Source organism: Hemiscyllium ocellatum, chromosome 4 (genome assembly GCF_020745735.1).
Source record: "Hemiscyllium ocellatum isolate sHemOce1 chromosome 4, sHemOce1.pat.X.cur, whole genome shotgun sequence".
Classification (NCBI taxonomy): Eukaryota; Metazoa; Chordata; class Chondrichthyes; order Orectolobiformes; family Hemiscylliidae; genus Hemiscyllium; species Hemiscyllium ocellatum.
In genome coordinates this window covers 28,818,307-28,835,116 of record NC_083404.1, presented here as the reverse complement: position 1 = coordinate 28,835,116, position 16,810 = coordinate 28,818,307, and the positions used below count along the sequence as shown (strand labels likewise).

Sequence of the window (16,810 nt, the reverse complement as noted above, 5' to 3'; positions counted from 1 at the left end):
ATCACTGACTTATTATATTACAAAATGTATAAAAGTATTTTGACCTGTGCTCCGGCGGGAGAGAAGACTCGCAGCTGACTACTGTGCTGTGGGTGTCTTTCTCTCCCCAGAGCTCCAGTATTTCCTTGTACAATAACCTCTGCCGCTGAACCCCGACTCTGACTGGTGATTTTCCCCACAATAGTGGCGAGAGGTACAAAGCCTTGGGGAATTTGAAAATGATTGAGAACTTTAAAACCATGTTGTTTAACTGGGGACGAATGTAGGTCATCCAATATATGGTGTGACTTGATGTGTGTTGGGACACGGCAGCAGAAATTTGGATGACCTTAAGTTTGGAAAGGGTGGAATGTGGGTGATCAGCCAAGGGTGCAATGGAATAGTCAAGAGTAGAGGTAACAAAGGTACAAATTAGTTTATGTAATTATTTGGCATAAGTACATGTCTAAATTAATGTGGATGCATGTTTCTCCTATGTATACTATTTAATACTTTGCTTTGGCTTCAACTAGTTGGTTTTGGTAAAAAGGATGTTGATGGATCACCTCCTATGTGCTAACCTTGGGCTAACTGAAGAAGAGAGTATTTGAGGACCAAAATTTCAAACTAAGCTCATAGTTTATTAGGTATAAGTGATCCCTGCACTCTAATATGCATTGAAGACCTAGACACATACAACAGGCTCCTCAAAGTACTGGAGAAGCATAACCTGAGGGGTGCCTTCTCCCAGATTCAGTGGCAAGAAATATGGTCCAACAGTAACTTACTCTCCCAAGCCAATGTTCCAACTTCGAGGCTAAACAAGCTCCACTGCATCAGTTGTTCTTATACCAGAAACTGGACTCCCCAGGAAACTGCACTACTTGGACATTAGTCACAGCAGGAGATTCCCAGGACAGCAGGAATGCTTCAAGGATGTCCCCAATGCATCCCTGAAGAGGTGAAAATACCCTGCTGGCTCATGGGAGTCTATAGACTGTCACCAATCAAAGTGGAAGAGGTTAATTTGGGATGGTACTGAACACACTGAGTTATTTTGGGAACAAGCAGAGGCAGAGGTGAAGTTGAGGTCAGAGAAAATTCAGAAACCTCCAAGCCACCCACTTACCCAATCCCACAAGCCACCAGCTGCCCTGGATGTGACAGAATCTGTAGATTGCATGTAGGGTTTAGCAGCTATCTTGAAACCCAGCAAATCAGAGCTGAAGTAAGGCACCCTTCGACCAGAGGAACTGACAAGGAAGACAGTTTAAAAAAAGAATTGTGAATGCTGGAAATCAGAACCAAAAACATGAGCTGCTGGAAAAACTCAGCAGGTCTGACAGCATCTGTGGAGAGAAAGCAAAGTTGGTATTTTGGGTCGGTGATCCTTCCTCAGGACAGAGGACAGAGTTCTGACTAAGGGTCACTGGACACGTAAGTTGACTGTGATTTCTCTGCACAGAAGCTGCAAGACCTGCTGAGCTTTTCCAGCAACTTCTGTTTTTGGTTCTGATTTACAGCATCCACAGTTCTTTCGGTTTTTAAGCAGAGTTATTGATTCAGGTCCGGTGGTCCTGCTTCAGGAAAGACGAAAGTACTTTTGTTTCATATTGAAACGAGGTGTTTTTAATGTTTGCAACCCGTGTTTAATGCTGGCTGCCATTCGCGGGGGATGGGTATTTCTGGTGAGATTTACTGCTAACTATGTTTGGTGTTTGCAGTTTGGGTTTGATGTTAGCTGGTCACTTTTACTGTTGCTAGTTTTCTCCTCAGCATGTTTCTGGTTAAGTTTTAGTGCTAGCTGTGTTTAGTGTTTGTAGCCTGAGTTTGATGTCAGTTGGTTAGTACCGAGTCTTGCAGCGTTGACAGTGAAACGGTTGCCCCCTCCAGTTAAGGAAAGATGCTTGGTCTGATGCCGGCAGCTCCCATGCTCTGGTTACTCTCTGACTGAATGAGAAGGGTCAGGGCTGGGAGGAGGGATTTTCCGTGCCGGGAGGTGGGGAAAGAGGGAGGTCCGGCTGGCGGGGGGGTCCAGCCTGGGGCCGTCAGACGGCTGTCTGTATCTCTCCTTAGAGAGAGAGAGAGGGCTCGGATTACACTGTGAGAGTTAGAAAGCAGAGAGTCTCAGTCGCAGGCTTTTGTCATTCACTGGCGGCTGAAGCGGGCTCCTTCATTTCCATCGATGTGGCCATAACTGGGTCATTCTCCTCACATTAGACATGGACTACAGGTAAAGGACTGTACCCACCACACCCTCTCCCCCCTAGCCTCTGTTTATTGTTTAGTACTTGCTTTTTGCTAACTTGCTCTGTGGTTCCTCCTCCCTTCTCTCTCTCTCTCTCTTTCCGTGCGTGTGTGGCAGGTTCTGCAAGACCACCCTGACCCAGATGTTCCTTTTTCTCTGGTGTTGCAGAATGACCAACGCCGCCCAGGTTCTGGAAGGTAAGGACCAGCAGGAGGGAGACGAGTGGGGAGTCAGGGGCAGGTTGTAACAGCAGTGTGCATCTTAATTCCTTTTTTAAAATTTCTTGTCTCATGGAACAGAAATTCACTTTGTATTATATTTGGGAAGCATTAAGCGTTCAGTCTATACTGTGACTAAAATCCAGTAATACAAAATAAAAGCGTTTCAGTTTGGAAATGTTTTAACCTTTCCATGTTCTCATTCGTTTTCGCCTTGTATCTCATCAATACTTTGTTTAACCAGCTTCCCCAAAGCAAACTGAGCTGGTATGGTAAAAAGGAGTGTTTGTACTTTAGGGAATGAGGATTGGATGAGGACATGGAAAGGATTTCCTAATTCAAAGGCTTCTATGATTTCTGTGGCACAGGCTGCAGAACTGTGTGGTAGCAACTTCAAGTTTACAAGTGGCTTGCTTTAACTATTTAGCTGAATTGGCAGGTCACTGATACGTGTTAGCTCACCTCAGGCTGCCAGTACTCACCACACAGCCATGAAGAGGGGCCGTGGGAGAGGCATTTGCAAATATATTGTTACAACACAGATGCCGGTTTTAAACAGAACTGGGATTTTATTAAAATAGCTTTACAAATTAATGAATTCTTGCACATCTTCCTGGTTTCTGTTTTAATAGGAAAAAGTTAATGTTCTCCCTGGTCCTCAGTCAACGTGAAGGTGAATTTATATTTACTCTAATGAAACAATGTTGTATTGTGAATTAGGTCAGTCCGTATGCTCTGAATTTATGTTTTAAGCTGGATATGCCAAATGTTCTAAGAGTATAATGTGACATTCCTTTATTTTTACTGGAATTTAAAGAGTGCTACCCACATGCGCAGGTGAATCACTGTGTTTATTCATCAGCCTGAGAAACTGAAGAATGTTACAATGGGAGAGTCTTCTTCGCCAATGAATTGATTTATGATCGCATTGCCCCCAGGAAATGAAATGGGATTTCTCATTTTAGCTCCATACAGACACTGTGTCCATTCTGTTTGTTTTCTCCCAGGAATATCACGGGATATTCTTCATTTCAGCCTGCTCCCTTACAACTGAACCTGAGTTTCAATTCCCATGGTATCCCACCTAATCCTGAATTGAGTTCTCAGAATGATATTTTGGCCCCAATGCCAATACCTCATTCCTTGCCTTTACATCCACATCCCCACCTGGATTGCACGGTAGCTCAGTGTTAGCACCGCTGCCTCACAGCACCAGGAATCGGAGTTTGATTCCAGCCTCGGGCAACTGTCTGCATGAAGTTTGCACATTATCCGTGTGTTTGGGTGGGTTTCGTCTGGGTGCACAGTCCAAACATGTGCAGGTTAGATGTTAAATTGCCCAAAGTGTCCAGGAAGGGTTTGGAGGGATATGGGCCGGGTGCTAGTAGGTGGGACGAGATTGGTTTGGGATATCTGGTCAGCATGGAAGGGTTGGACCGAAGGGTCTGTTTCCATGCTGTTCATCTCTAGGACTCTATAACTCTATGTGCAGGCTAGGTGGATTAGCCATGGGAAACATGGGATTACAGGGATGGGGCAGGTCTGGGTGGGATGCTGTTTTGAGCGTCAGTGTAGACTTGTTGGGTCAAGTGGCCTGCTTCCACACTGTAGGGGATTCTAGAAGTTCTAAATCTCCTGTGCACTGTCTCTACATTAGCTCAAAATGAGTCTCGAGCTGGGGCACAATATCAAATTAGGGATCTTCCATTAAACACTGAGATTAGTATTTGTTTCTTTCAGAAGGCCATGAGTTTGTGGAATTCTCTTCCCCAGTCTTGAGGGCAGAATACCTTACTCCTGCTCCTAATTCTGGTGCTCACAGCTCAACTTCACCAATGTTCTTTTCAATTCCACAAACAGAAACTCCAAATTAATTCACAGGTTTTGGTCCCACACTTCCGTCACATCAACCGTCATTGTCATCGTCTGTTTCAAATATATTGTGTTCACCTCCAAGTCAACCCATGGCCTCACCGCACCATAGTTCTTCAATTTTATCCAATCCTTCACCTTGCATTTGCCTTCGCTCCTGTAAACAGTTTGTTGCACTCACTGTCCGACACCACCATAAGCTTGCAGTCTCAAGCTTTTTTCTTCTGCCTTGCTACGTTTCTCCCACCTTAATGACTGGCTTCTCTTTCAGTCATTTCCTTGAACCTCTCGACGATTCTGAGTGCAGATCAATGAATCCCTTCATCGTCAGTCCACTGGCAAAAACAAAACAGCAACAAGAGGTCTCAGAGAATTACGCTGCATATTGCATGAAAACCTCAATGAAGCTGTAGTTTACATTAGCTTTCAAAATGATGTTGATCCAAATAAAAAAAAGACCCACTATAACTTCAAATAAAATGGAAAATGGTATGAGTTATAGACAACAAAGTCAACTTGTTTTCTAATTGTGAAAATTCCTGTTGATATGTTTAGAAGATTATTCATTTTCCAGTTTGTTGAACTTCAAGAGTTGACAGTTGATGGAGAGAAGGGTTTAAAGAGTTATTGAACCTTTAAGTCAACCCATGGCCTCACCGCACCATGTTTCTAAAAAGTGGATGAATGTAAATAGTTTGCTCACAAACACCGTCCTTAATCTAATCTCCTGAACTTGCCTGGCTGGTTGATAAAAAAAAGCATTTTCACTTCAGCAGTAAACTATCTGGATTAAAACACTTCTGGCATTTTGTTCGCTGTCAGGATAAAAGGAAAGGCCAACATCACTGCCTCGGATTAGGTTACCTTTAATGTGAAGAACAATGGCAGCGAAAGCAATCCTGCAGTTCGACCTCTGCTCATTGCTGGGGGTTAGTGAGGATGCCAATGGTAAAGCGATGAAGAAAGCATGCAGACAGAAGGCTTTGGAATGTCACCCAGACAAGAACCCAAGGCAGTGAAATTGTTCCATCAGTTATCCCAGGCTCTGGAAAGTCTGACAGATGTAGCTGCAAAGGCAGCCTATGATAAAATCAGAAAAGTGAAAAAGTGGGCAGCAGAGAGGAACCAGAAACTCGTCTGCAAGAGAAATAAAGTGAAGCTTGATTTAGAGGCCCATGAAAGAGAAGCCCAGCTCAATGAAGCAAAGGAAATTAAGATTGCAAAGAATTTAGATGAAGTGATTGCCAGGCTAAGGGAAGAGGGCTCCATACATTTAGAGGAACAGCAGAGGCTTGTCAAAGAACAAATACTGCTGGAGAGAGAGTAGAGGCTGCAAGGATCCGATAGAGTCATAATGTCATAGAGATGTACAGCATGGAAACAGACCCTTCGTTCCAACCCATCCAGGCCGACCAGATATTCCAACCCAATCTAGTCCCACCTGCCAGCACCCAGCCCATAGCCCTCCAATCCCTTCCTATTCATATACTCAACCAAATGCCTCTTAAATGTTGCAATTGTACCAGCCTCTACCACTTCCTCTGGCAGCTCATTCCATACACGTACCACCCTCTGTGTGAAAAAGTTGCCCCTTAGGTCTCTTTTATATCTTTCCCCTCTCACCCTAAACCTATACCCTCTAGTTCTGTACTCCCCCACCCCAGGGAAAAGACTTTGTCCATTTATCCTATCCATGCCCCTCATGATTTTGTAAATCTCTATAAGGTCACTCCTCAACCTCCGACACTCCAGGGAAAACAGCCCCAGCCTGTTCAGCCTCTCTCTCTGTAGCTCAAATCCTCCAACCCTGGCAACATCCTTGTAAATCTTTTCTGAACCCTTTCAAGTTTCACAACATATTTCCGATAAGGAAGGAGACCAGAATTGCATGCAATATTCCAACAGTTTCCTAACCAATGTCCTGTAGAGCCGCAGTATGACCACCCAACTCCTCTACTCAATACTCTGACCAATAAAAGTGATGTCCGAACTGATTCTGTAAACAACTCAACCCCTAAACGGAAACTGAAATGGAAGTGAAAGAAGGATGACGAATCAAATGATGGCTACTCTCATGAATACCTCCTCTCAATTTTGAACAAGTACGGTGAGGTTTTAAACTTGCTCATATCTAGAAAAAGAAAGGATCTGCTAATGTGGAATTCTCCTCAACCAAGACTGCTGAGCTTGCTTTTAAAAATGAGACAGGGCTAACAAGTAACCCACTGAAGATCTCCTGGTTGGAAGGATCACCCCCTCCAAATACAAGCAACCCTGCATCATCATCTTTGGAGACAAGTTCCTCTTATCTGTTCCAGAATACAGCACGCTCAGAACGAGATTATGGAAGTCCTGTGATGATGAGGATGCGATTGGCAGCAGAATGACAGCAGCTCATCAAACTACATCAAGAGAATGATTCTTAAACTTGGCATTGGCAAATGCTTCAGATTCCCTTCTGTTCCTCTTGAACCGAAATAAACTGCTCTTTATTTTTATTAATCTGCAAAAAAACCCACTTCTCCTGCCATCTGGTTTTCAATGGAACTTGATGTAGTAAATGTTCTAAATATCCTGGAATTAATCAAGGAGGAATGACCTAATTTATGTTTTAACCTAAGTCTGGTAGACTCCCAGCCACGATGATTTCACTTTGAATCATGATCGGGTTGTGTTTAAATGACAATGGACACGTGACCATAGAGATGATTTCACTTTATATCACACAACTGTGTAAATGTAGCCCAAATTCAAAGTCAGGATCTAAACTGCCACTTGTTTGAAACCCTTACGTGAGCAACCCAGTTTACCTTACTTTGGAGTTAATTCACCCTGAACAATCCAATTTACACCACGTACATATTGCATTGATGCAATACCAAAAAAATTCTACACTCACGTTAAACCTGGAACCTTAATGAAGTGTCATTCTATATATGTGACAAGTTTAACTGTCCAGAGAGAGCACAGCTATGAAGGGAAAAGCTAAGACAGGAAAAGGTACCTTTATCTTCCTATAGACTGTGGTAACTTCACAATTACTGGGTTACAAAAATGAGAAAGACTTGCACTTATCTAGTTCCTTTCACAATGACGATGAAATACACAATTAATCCTGATTCGTAGGAAACTGGTTGGAGATCTTGCGACACAATGGGTAGACTTTAGGTTCAAGTGCAACTTCAGGGCTTGATCAACTAGGAAGATGTGTCCATTTTGCAGCAAAACAGGTTAAGTTTTGATCTACAAAGCCTTCCAACACATGTCAGTGGCAGATAGTAATAGCAGCAAAGATTCCTGATCCATCCTGTGATGGAAAGAAATTGGAGGTGTAAGCAGTGAGCTGCAGTCACAAAGTCACTCGTTCCAAATCCTCTGGTGGGGTTTCTCAATATCTAGTGTTTTTGGCTCATTTGGTAAAATAGGAAGCTCATTAACGAATCATTTAACATGCAATAACCTCTTCAACTGGCAACTCATCCCTGCCACTGAGAGACTTGCTGCTTGTCAAAATGATAATTGATGACTTGAGATGTTTCCGTATTGAGAAAAATCTGGACAATTTCTCATCTGATGCTGTCACAAATCGTGACACGGTCTTGTTATTCAGATCCCTATAAGATTCTGACCAAATTCATAGTTTTTCATTTTTCCATGTTATATTTATTTTGGAGGGCATTTTATTTGGAGGGCGGCACGGTGGCACAGTGGTTAGCACTGCTGCCTCACAGCGCCTGAGACCCCGGTTCAATTCCCGACTCAGGCGACTGACTGTGTGGAGTTTGCACATTCTCCCCGTGTCTGCGTGGGTTTCCTCCTGGTGCTCCGGTTTCCTCCCACAGTCCAAAGATGTGCGGGTCAGGTGAATTGGCCATGCTAAATTGCCTGTAGTGTTAGTTAAGGGGTAAATGTAGGGGTATGGGTGGGTTGCGCTTCGGTGGGTCGGTGTGGACTTGTTGGGCCGAAGTAATCTAAAATTACATACAGATTTTCTCCTGCTAGATTTTTTTATCCTCCGTAATTCTATTGGTTTGCCTTTATTTAGAATTACTGGCTCACGTTGAAGGCATTTGTCTCTGTTCAAACAATGCAAAGGCTCCATGTGGAAATGATTACCTAGATTACCTGCTAACTAGGAAATGTATCCTATTATTTAATAAAAAAAGAACAAGCAGCGGGAATGTTCGGACTTAGGTTGAATATTTCAGCTGGAACAGTTGTTGAGACTCAATCACACCAGACTAACAGAACATCTGCTCTGCACCAAGAATCCAAATTATTCTGACGGTTATGCTGATTCTGATTGACCTTGCTTCTCTTATTGCTATCAATCAAAAAGTAAATTAGCTTTGGTATATACACAGCCTTAGATCATCATTTGTGATCAAGTGCAGATTACTCACTGTTTCCTGCTCTGAATTGTTTTGTCTTTCTTTGTGCTGTAATTATAGACCTACATCAACTTATTATCTGTAGTCCATTTTCCACCTACATTTGCATCCAGGCCACATGTATACTGTCAAGACCTAGGTATTCCTCACTCCCACCACTCTTGACCTCTCCACTGCCTCTGTGTTGCCAACCTGCTTGTCCAACATCCAGACCTGGAGAGGCCACAATTTCCCTGCATTGAACAATGCCATTGTCTTTGGATCCTTTGGCACAACCTTTGATTCCTCTTTATCTACTCTCCACATCCAAGTTTTCATGACTTCAAGACTCAACTACTATGATTTATTCCTGGCTGGCCTTTCATCTTCCACTTTCCAAAGCCTTAAGCTTATCCAAGACGCTATATCTTGACACCATATCTAGGGGGTGGCATGGTGGCTCAGTGGTTAGCACTGCTGCCTCACAGTGCCAGGGACCCAGGTTCCATTCCAGCCTTGGGTGACTGTCAGAGTGGAGTTTGCGCATACTCCCTGTGCCTGCGTGGATTTCCTCCGGGTGCTCTGGTTTCCTCCCACAGTCCAAAGATGTGCAGGTCAGATGAATTGGCTATTCTAAATTGCCCATAGTGTTAGATGCATTAGTCAGAGGGTAATGGGTCTGGGTGGGTTACTCTTCGAAGGGTCGGTGTGGACTTGTTGGGCTGAAAGGCCTGTTTCCACACTATAGGGAATCTAGTCTAGTCTTGACTTGCTTCACATCTGTTCATCTATCTTTGGCACTGCCTCTACAAGTACCTTGAAATTAAAGTCCTCATATTTCAGTCCCCCTGCCACCTCATTGCTCTTACGTTCTCCATCCCTGTAAACAGCAAATAACTCTCCATTCTTTGATTCTGTTTCTTTGCGCCTCATCCAATTCCTTCATTGCATTCCTCCCTCATCCCACTGACAACCATATCTTTAATCATGTATGCCGTACGCTCTGGAATTTCCTGCTTAAATTTTTCCACTTATCCTAAATGATCTTCCTTAAAACCTATCTCTTTGAACAAACTTTGAGTTAACTGTCCTCATGTCTTCTATATTGGCTCTGTGTCCATCTTTGCAGCTTGGGGCAGTCAGTTTCCAACATTAAAGGAGCAATATAAATACAATTTATGTTTGATTTCCACAGAGGTTTGTAACATATATTTGATTCCTAAACAAAGAACATTTCCAAGCCTCCACAGTTGCTCATGCCCAGTCTGAAAAGGCTGATGTATACTCAGCATAAAGTATCTACAGTGCGTCACTGACTACATTGCCGTTCATCAAGTGTCTCTTTAGACCTACATCAACTTATTAGTGCCAGTGTCTCTTTATTCATTGCCAGACCTTTGCAGACTTATCGGCAAAATATCAGTAAATTTTCCCTCATTTTCATCCATAAATTACATCTCCATCTCTGGATTAAGGCTCTAAAGCTGTGTTGTCAGTGTAAAGATTTCTGTTAGTCAATATTGGTCAGGAATTTGGGTGACCATATTGTAGCCCTATGTCTGACCCATGCCTATGTGCATTAATCGCCAAACGTTTGCTCTAATAAAGCATTGTAAAATCTTATGAACATTACATAACAGGACCAGAATGAGCATGGCAAATGAAGAGAGGTCACTCTGGCTAACCTACCATTAATCTATCTCACTTCTATTGTTTTCTCTGTGGCTGGTTGGCCCATGATCCTGAACATGTAGTGGTTTGGAGCATTCTGCATTAAGTGCGCACCATATTATCTCATAATAGTGGTAAGTATAAATGAGTATGAGTTTATAACTTGCCTTTCTGTTTCAATGAAATTTTATGTTTTAATACTTATGTCAATTATATCGCCCCAAAACGGTACACTCATTCAATTGCTCCCTTCCTCATCCATCAAAGTGGACTTAATATTTGATGTAATCAAAAAGTGGAATACTGCAAATGCTAGAAATCTGAAAGTAAAACAGAAAATGTTAGACAGGCTCAGCAGTTCAGCTATATCAATGGAAAGAGAAATGGAGTTAATGGATACATTTTCTCATATTTTGACTGTGTCAAATTTGAGGAATTGCATGGAGGCTAAGGGCTAAGAGTTCAGAGATGTTCGCTAGTCCAGTGCAAAGCAGCCTCACGGCAACATTGCAATGAAGGGAGTTGTTGAGCTCCCCAATGCAGTTGTGAAATTACTTCAAGGTGTGCCATATTGATGTGGTTATGCTGGCGTTTTGCCAACCTCCATGGATGGAGGATGCAGACAGTCACTCCTGTGGAACATTCTCTAAGATATTTGATTAGATTACTCACAGTGTGGAAACAGGCCCTTCGGCCCAACAAGTCCACACCGACCCTCCGAAGAGCAACCTATCCAGATCCATTCCCCTACATCGACCCCTTCACCTAACACTACGGGTAACTTAGCATGGCTAATTCAACTAACCTGCGCATCTTTGGACTGTGGGAGGAAATCGGAGCACCGGGAAGAAACCCACGCAGACACGGGGAAAATGTGCAAACTCCACATAGACAGTTGCCCGAGGGGAATTGAACCCGGGTCTCTGGCACTGTGAGGTAGCTATGCCAACCACTGAGCCCCTGTGTCGCCCTATTGGGTAACATTGGCCAAGGTTGAGACCTGGTGAAGACACCAGTGCCTGCCAGATACCCACTCTGACTGTCATGCCTGGAAAGGCACTATCCAGTTTCTCACTGGGATCTGGTGAGAAAAAGCAACCTGCATACAAATGAAATGGGATTAGGAAATAGTGAGATATTAAATCATGGGAATAGGTACTCCCCATTTACCAGATATTTCCAATGTAGCCATGAAAATCTTAAGCAGAAAACTGTACTTTTTTTTCTTTGATGAGGGAAAAGTAATTTTTTTTCCCCATAAGACCTGAAAGAACAATAGATGCTGGAAATCAACAACAGAAACAAAAACAAAAACAAAAATTGCTGAAAAAATCTCAGCGGGTCTGGGAGCATCTGTGGAGAGAAATCAGATGTAGTGTTTCAGGTCCAGTGACCCTTCTTCAAAACTGAATTCTTCAGAACTGAGACCTGCTGAGTTCTTCCAGCAATTTCTGTTTCCTTTTCTGCATTTTCATCGTGTTCTCCCAAATTATTCTCCATTGTCCACATCATTCAGAAACTGGGAAAATTCAGCCCCAACTTTCCGATCAAGCATCTTGCATCAGAATTGGGTAAACCTAGAGACCTAACAGGTTTTGAGTAAGGAGTGGGTGCGACTCAAATTAAAGGAATGCCTGTGAAAGGGGATAAGACTGGAAAGAGCGAATGATTGAAAAATTAGTCCTAGACACATATTTTGTTTCTGAAACAAAAATAGAAATTGCTGGAAAAGCTCAGTAGGTCTGGCAGCATCAGTGGAGAGAAATCAAGAGTTAATGTTTCAGGTCAAGTGACACTTCCTCTTTGTTTCTTGTATCACCATCATTCCCTTTGGCCTTGTTTGACAAACTCTTCCTTCATTCAGTCTCCCCTGACATCCACCTTATCACAGACTTTCCATGACCTTGTCCCTTTCACTTATAGGTTAACTTTTCCCAATTCTGTTGGAAGGACCTCAACCTGAAATGTTAAAAGAAAACAAAAGAAAATTGTTAACTGTTACCCTCTTTACAGCTGTTGCCTGATGTGCTGAGTATGTTTCTGCATTTTCTGTATTTTGTTAACAGTTGAACTATTCAGGTTAATATCAACTTGGCAAAAATGAGTACTGCAGATGCTGGAGACTAGAGTTGAGACTGTGATGCTGGAAAAGCACAGTGGGTTCGGCAGCATCTGAGGAGCAGGAAAATTGACATTTCGGGCAAAAGCCCTCATTAGGAATTCCTGATGAAAGGTTTTTGCCTGAGACATCGATTCTCCTGCTCCTTGTATGCTGCCTGACCTGCTGTGCTTTTCCAGCACCACAGTCTCAACTCTATTCAGGTTAATGTTGATCTAATAGCTGTTATTGTTTATTTCAAAATGAGAAAATGTTTGTTTCAAATCCTCGGGACAAATCACTTTATAAAATTGAAGTGAATTTTGCATATTTACCTTCAGCAAAGACACTTCTAGGTTAACCTTTCAAAGCTTTCTGTTTAAAATAGCAGTTTAAAAATATGGAGAAAGTAACTGGCAATGCTGTGAGACAAAGATTAGAGAAAAATTCCACACTTGTGGAAAAACTGATATCAGCAGACAGTCAGCTTTTCAACACTACAACATTGGAATGTTCACTTAGGGTCGTGCAATGAATTTATCCTTCAGTAAGATTTGTTTCATTTTAGACATCTTATATTCTCTTTCTTTAATGATCTACCTATTCCATCATGTGCTTTTATTTCTGGAACATTTGAGATGATATTGGTCCCTATTGTTTGTGTAAGTATGGTAGTAAATTAATTGTGTCAATGGCTTGATAATCCAAAGGACTGAATTAGTAATTCAGAGCATTTGTGGTCACTTTCTATCAGAGAAATTTGGGAATTGGCATTTAGTTCACAAAATAAAACTGTCATCAGTAAAAGTGACTATCCTGTAGTAATTAATCACAACTGATTCACTAATGCTCCCCTGACCTTGCCTACATTTGACAATATCTCACACCAAGTGGCCTATGGATTGTTATTTAGTTTATTCTGTCAAGTGAAGGTTGCTGGCTAGGTCAGCATTTGTTACCCATCCCTACCAGCTCTTGAGAAGGTGCTGATGGCCACCTTATTTAACTGCTGCAGTCCTTGTGTGTACATTCACCACAGTGCTGTTACGCATCGATTACCAGGGATTTCACCAAGCGACAGTGTTGGAGTAGAGGCAAAGTTCTAAGTCAGGATGGTGTGTGACTTAGAGGGGAACTACCTAGTCATGACATTCCCATGTGCCCGCATCCCTTGACCTTTTCAGATGGTAGAGGCTGCAGGTATGAACTAAGCTGAAGGGGACTTTGGTGAGCTGCACAACTCATTTATAGATAGTGCACATTGTTGCTGTGGTGCATTCATGGTGGAAGGAGTGAATGTTCAAAATGGAGGACTGAATGTCAATCAAACAGACCAATTTTGTTTTTGGATGGTGTTGACTTTGTTGATTGTTGTTGGAGCTGCACTTAACCAGAGAAATGGAGAATCAGTTACCTTTCTGTTGACTTGTGCCTTGTAAATTGCCTACAGGTTCTGATTTTGGAGACTCAGGAGATGAGTTACCACTCTTGTCATTAATTATATAGCTGTCTTTAGTTGGATTAATACCCAGCATAAAACAAAGATTGTAGTTTTTGGAGGTCAATCATCTCAGCCATGGGAAATCACTGCAGGAGTACCTCAGGGCAGTGTCCTAGGCCCGACCATCCTCAATGACCATCCATCCAAAGTAAAGTCAGAAGTAAGTTTGGTTTGCTAATGGTCGCACATATTTAATACCGTCCAGATACTAAAGCAATTTGTACTCGAATATAGCACAAACTGGATAACAATCAGGCATCAGCTGATAAGTGCTAAGTAACATAGCTCTCATATAAGTGATAGGCAACAACTATCTCCAATCAGATAGAATTTAAGGATTTGCCCTTGACATTCAACAACATTATCATTGCTGAATGCCACACCGTCAACATCCTGGGAGTTACCATTGACCAGAACTTGAACTGGACCAGCTTTATAAATGCTGTGGCTACAGGAGTAGGTCAAAGGCTGAGAATTCTGCATGGAGTAACTCACTTCTTGACTCACCAAAACCTGCTCACCATCTACAGGAAACAAGTCAGGAGTGTGATGAAATACACTTTACTTCTTTGGAGTGCAGTTCCACTCAATGAGTTCAGTACCATCCAGGACAAAGTAGTCCATCTGATCAGCAACCCATGTACTACCTTAAACATTAGGTCTCTCCATGAGCCAATACATGGTACCTGCAATGTGTACCATCTCTGTGAGGCTCTGCAACAACTTGCCAGGACTTCTTTGATTGTAACAGCCAAACATGAAACTTCTACCATCACCACCAGCATCATTGAGTTGGACAAGGACTGTAGATATATGCAAACACTGCCAAATTACAAGTTCCCCTCCAAGTAACACATGCACCTGACTAGAAACAACATTTTTGCTCCTTTAGTGTTACTGGGTGAAAATCCTAGAACTTCCTTCTGTACAGCATAACGGGTGTTTCCACAGATAGCAGCAGTTCATGAAGACAGCTGAACGGCAAATAGGAATGGGTTGCAAATATTGGCCTTGTCAGTGACGTGCAAATCCCATGAATTGATTTTTTAAAAATCCAAAACTTGAATGTTGTCCAAGTCTTGCTGCTTTTGAACTTGAACTGCTCCTGTTTGAGGATCTACGTATGGAACTGAGCCTGATATAATCTTTAGTAAGCAGCCTTACCTCTGGCCTAGTCTGTATCAGCCATGGCTCAGTTGGTAGCACTCTTGCCTCTGAGACAAAATAGTGTGAGCACAAAATCAAGGCCAACTTTCCAGTGCAGTGCTATGGAGTGCTGTGGAATAGGAGGAGCTGTCATCCAGATGAGAAGTCAAATCGATGCCTGCCGGCTCTCTCAGGTGGATGTAAAAGATGTTTTGCTTTGAAGAACAGGAAAGTTATTGCTGGGGTCCTGGTCAATATTTATCTCTCCAGCACCATCACAAAATTTGATTAGCTGGTCATTATCACATTGTTATTGATGGGAGTTTGCTGTGTCCAAATTAGCTACCACATTTCCAGCTTTACAATAGTAATTACTGTTCAAAACTATATTGCCAATAAGACATCCAATAGTCATGAAAGGTGGTACATAAATGCAAGTCTTTCCACTGATGAAGGAGAGGTCATTCATGAACAAAACTGACAACCATTGGACATAAGACCATGCAGTTTCACCTCCATTTGGCTGTTTAATTATCCATCACCAGTCACGATTAAATTTGGTTGAACTGAAGAGCTTTGATTTGATCTGTTTCTTGTATGATCACTTGGTTTGGTTTGCCAAATGCTCCTTCCACTGTTTAGCATGTATTTAATCTTGTTTTAAAAATTCATCAGGTTGACAGCTCAGTGTTAGGGTCTTCCTAGTGCAGCTGCTGGCCTGTACTATTGCACTACAGAGTGAGGAATATGTCAGGTCATGAGGTTACAGATTGTGGTTTAGTTTATTAGATTAGGTTAGATTCCCTACAGCATGGAAACAGGCCATTTGGCCCAATAAGTCCACACTAACCCTGGAGAGTCACCCTCCCAGACCCATTCCCCTACCCTATATATATCCCTGACTAATACACCTCACACTATGGGCAATTTAGCATGGCCAATTCACCTGACCCACACATCTTTGGATTGTGGGAGGAAATCAGAGCACCCAGAGGAAACCCATGCAGACACGGGGAGAATGTGCAAGGTCCACACAGTCACCCGAGGCTGGAATTGTACCCGAGTCTGTGGCGCTGTGAAGCAGCAGTGCTAGCCACTGAGCCACCAGTTGTGTACAATTCTGCTGTTGCTGATGGTCCACTGTGCCTCATAGATGCTGAATTTTGAACTATTGAATTGTTCTAAATCTATTCCATTTAGCACAGTATAAGCTACACAAGCTAGAGGGTATCCTCATTATGAAGATGGAACTTTATCTCGATTACAGCCATGCATTGATCATTATACTCATACTTTTATACATAGATAAATGAGGTGAGATTGAGATCAAGTTGGTTATTCTGTTTTCTTTGTTCTCTGACAACCTGCAGCATGTTAAATGGATCAGTGTGAAACAAGAACAGCTCTTTCTTTTGTTTGTAGGATTATTCAGACAATGTAGTGTTACTGATCTCTGTTTCCTAGCCCACAGCATCCCAGCTGACTCTCTTTATATGTGCTTCCGGTCCTTAATCAAACAATGCTCATCATCTGTGTATCTTTCCCACAATTGTCCAAGCATGACTACACCAGGGAGGTATGAACACCTGGACAGCTGTGTGGAAATGCCTTCTCTGCATCATTCAGCAAAAAGGCCCCCCACTATTCTCTAAGGGATACTAGGGAGGGGGAATGAATGGAGCACTTAGCAGCAACACCCACATTTAG

At 42.5% G+C, this 16,810-nt stretch overlaps 1 protein-coding gene and 1 pseudogene across 1 annotated transcript in view; both read left to right on the top strand.

The window, feature by feature from the left end:
* The first annotated feature begins 2,039 nt into the window (after positions 1-2,039).
* LOC132811753 (collagen alpha-1(XV) chain-like) overlaps positions 2,040-16,810 on the top strand; it is a 262,882-nt gene continuing 248,111 nt past the window's right edge. Inside the window, exons 1-2 of the mRNA XM_060822847.1 lie at positions 2,040-2,212; positions 2,345-2,424. Of these exons, the coding sequence (XP_060678830.1) occupies positions 2,202-2,212; positions 2,345-2,424 (91 nt within the window). The 5' untranslated portion in view covers positions 2,040-2,201. The remainder of the gene's footprint in view (positions 2,213-2,344; positions 2,425-16,810) is intronic.
* Positions 5,199-6,743, top strand: LOC132815152 (dnaJ homolog subfamily C member 17-like; annotated as a pseudogene).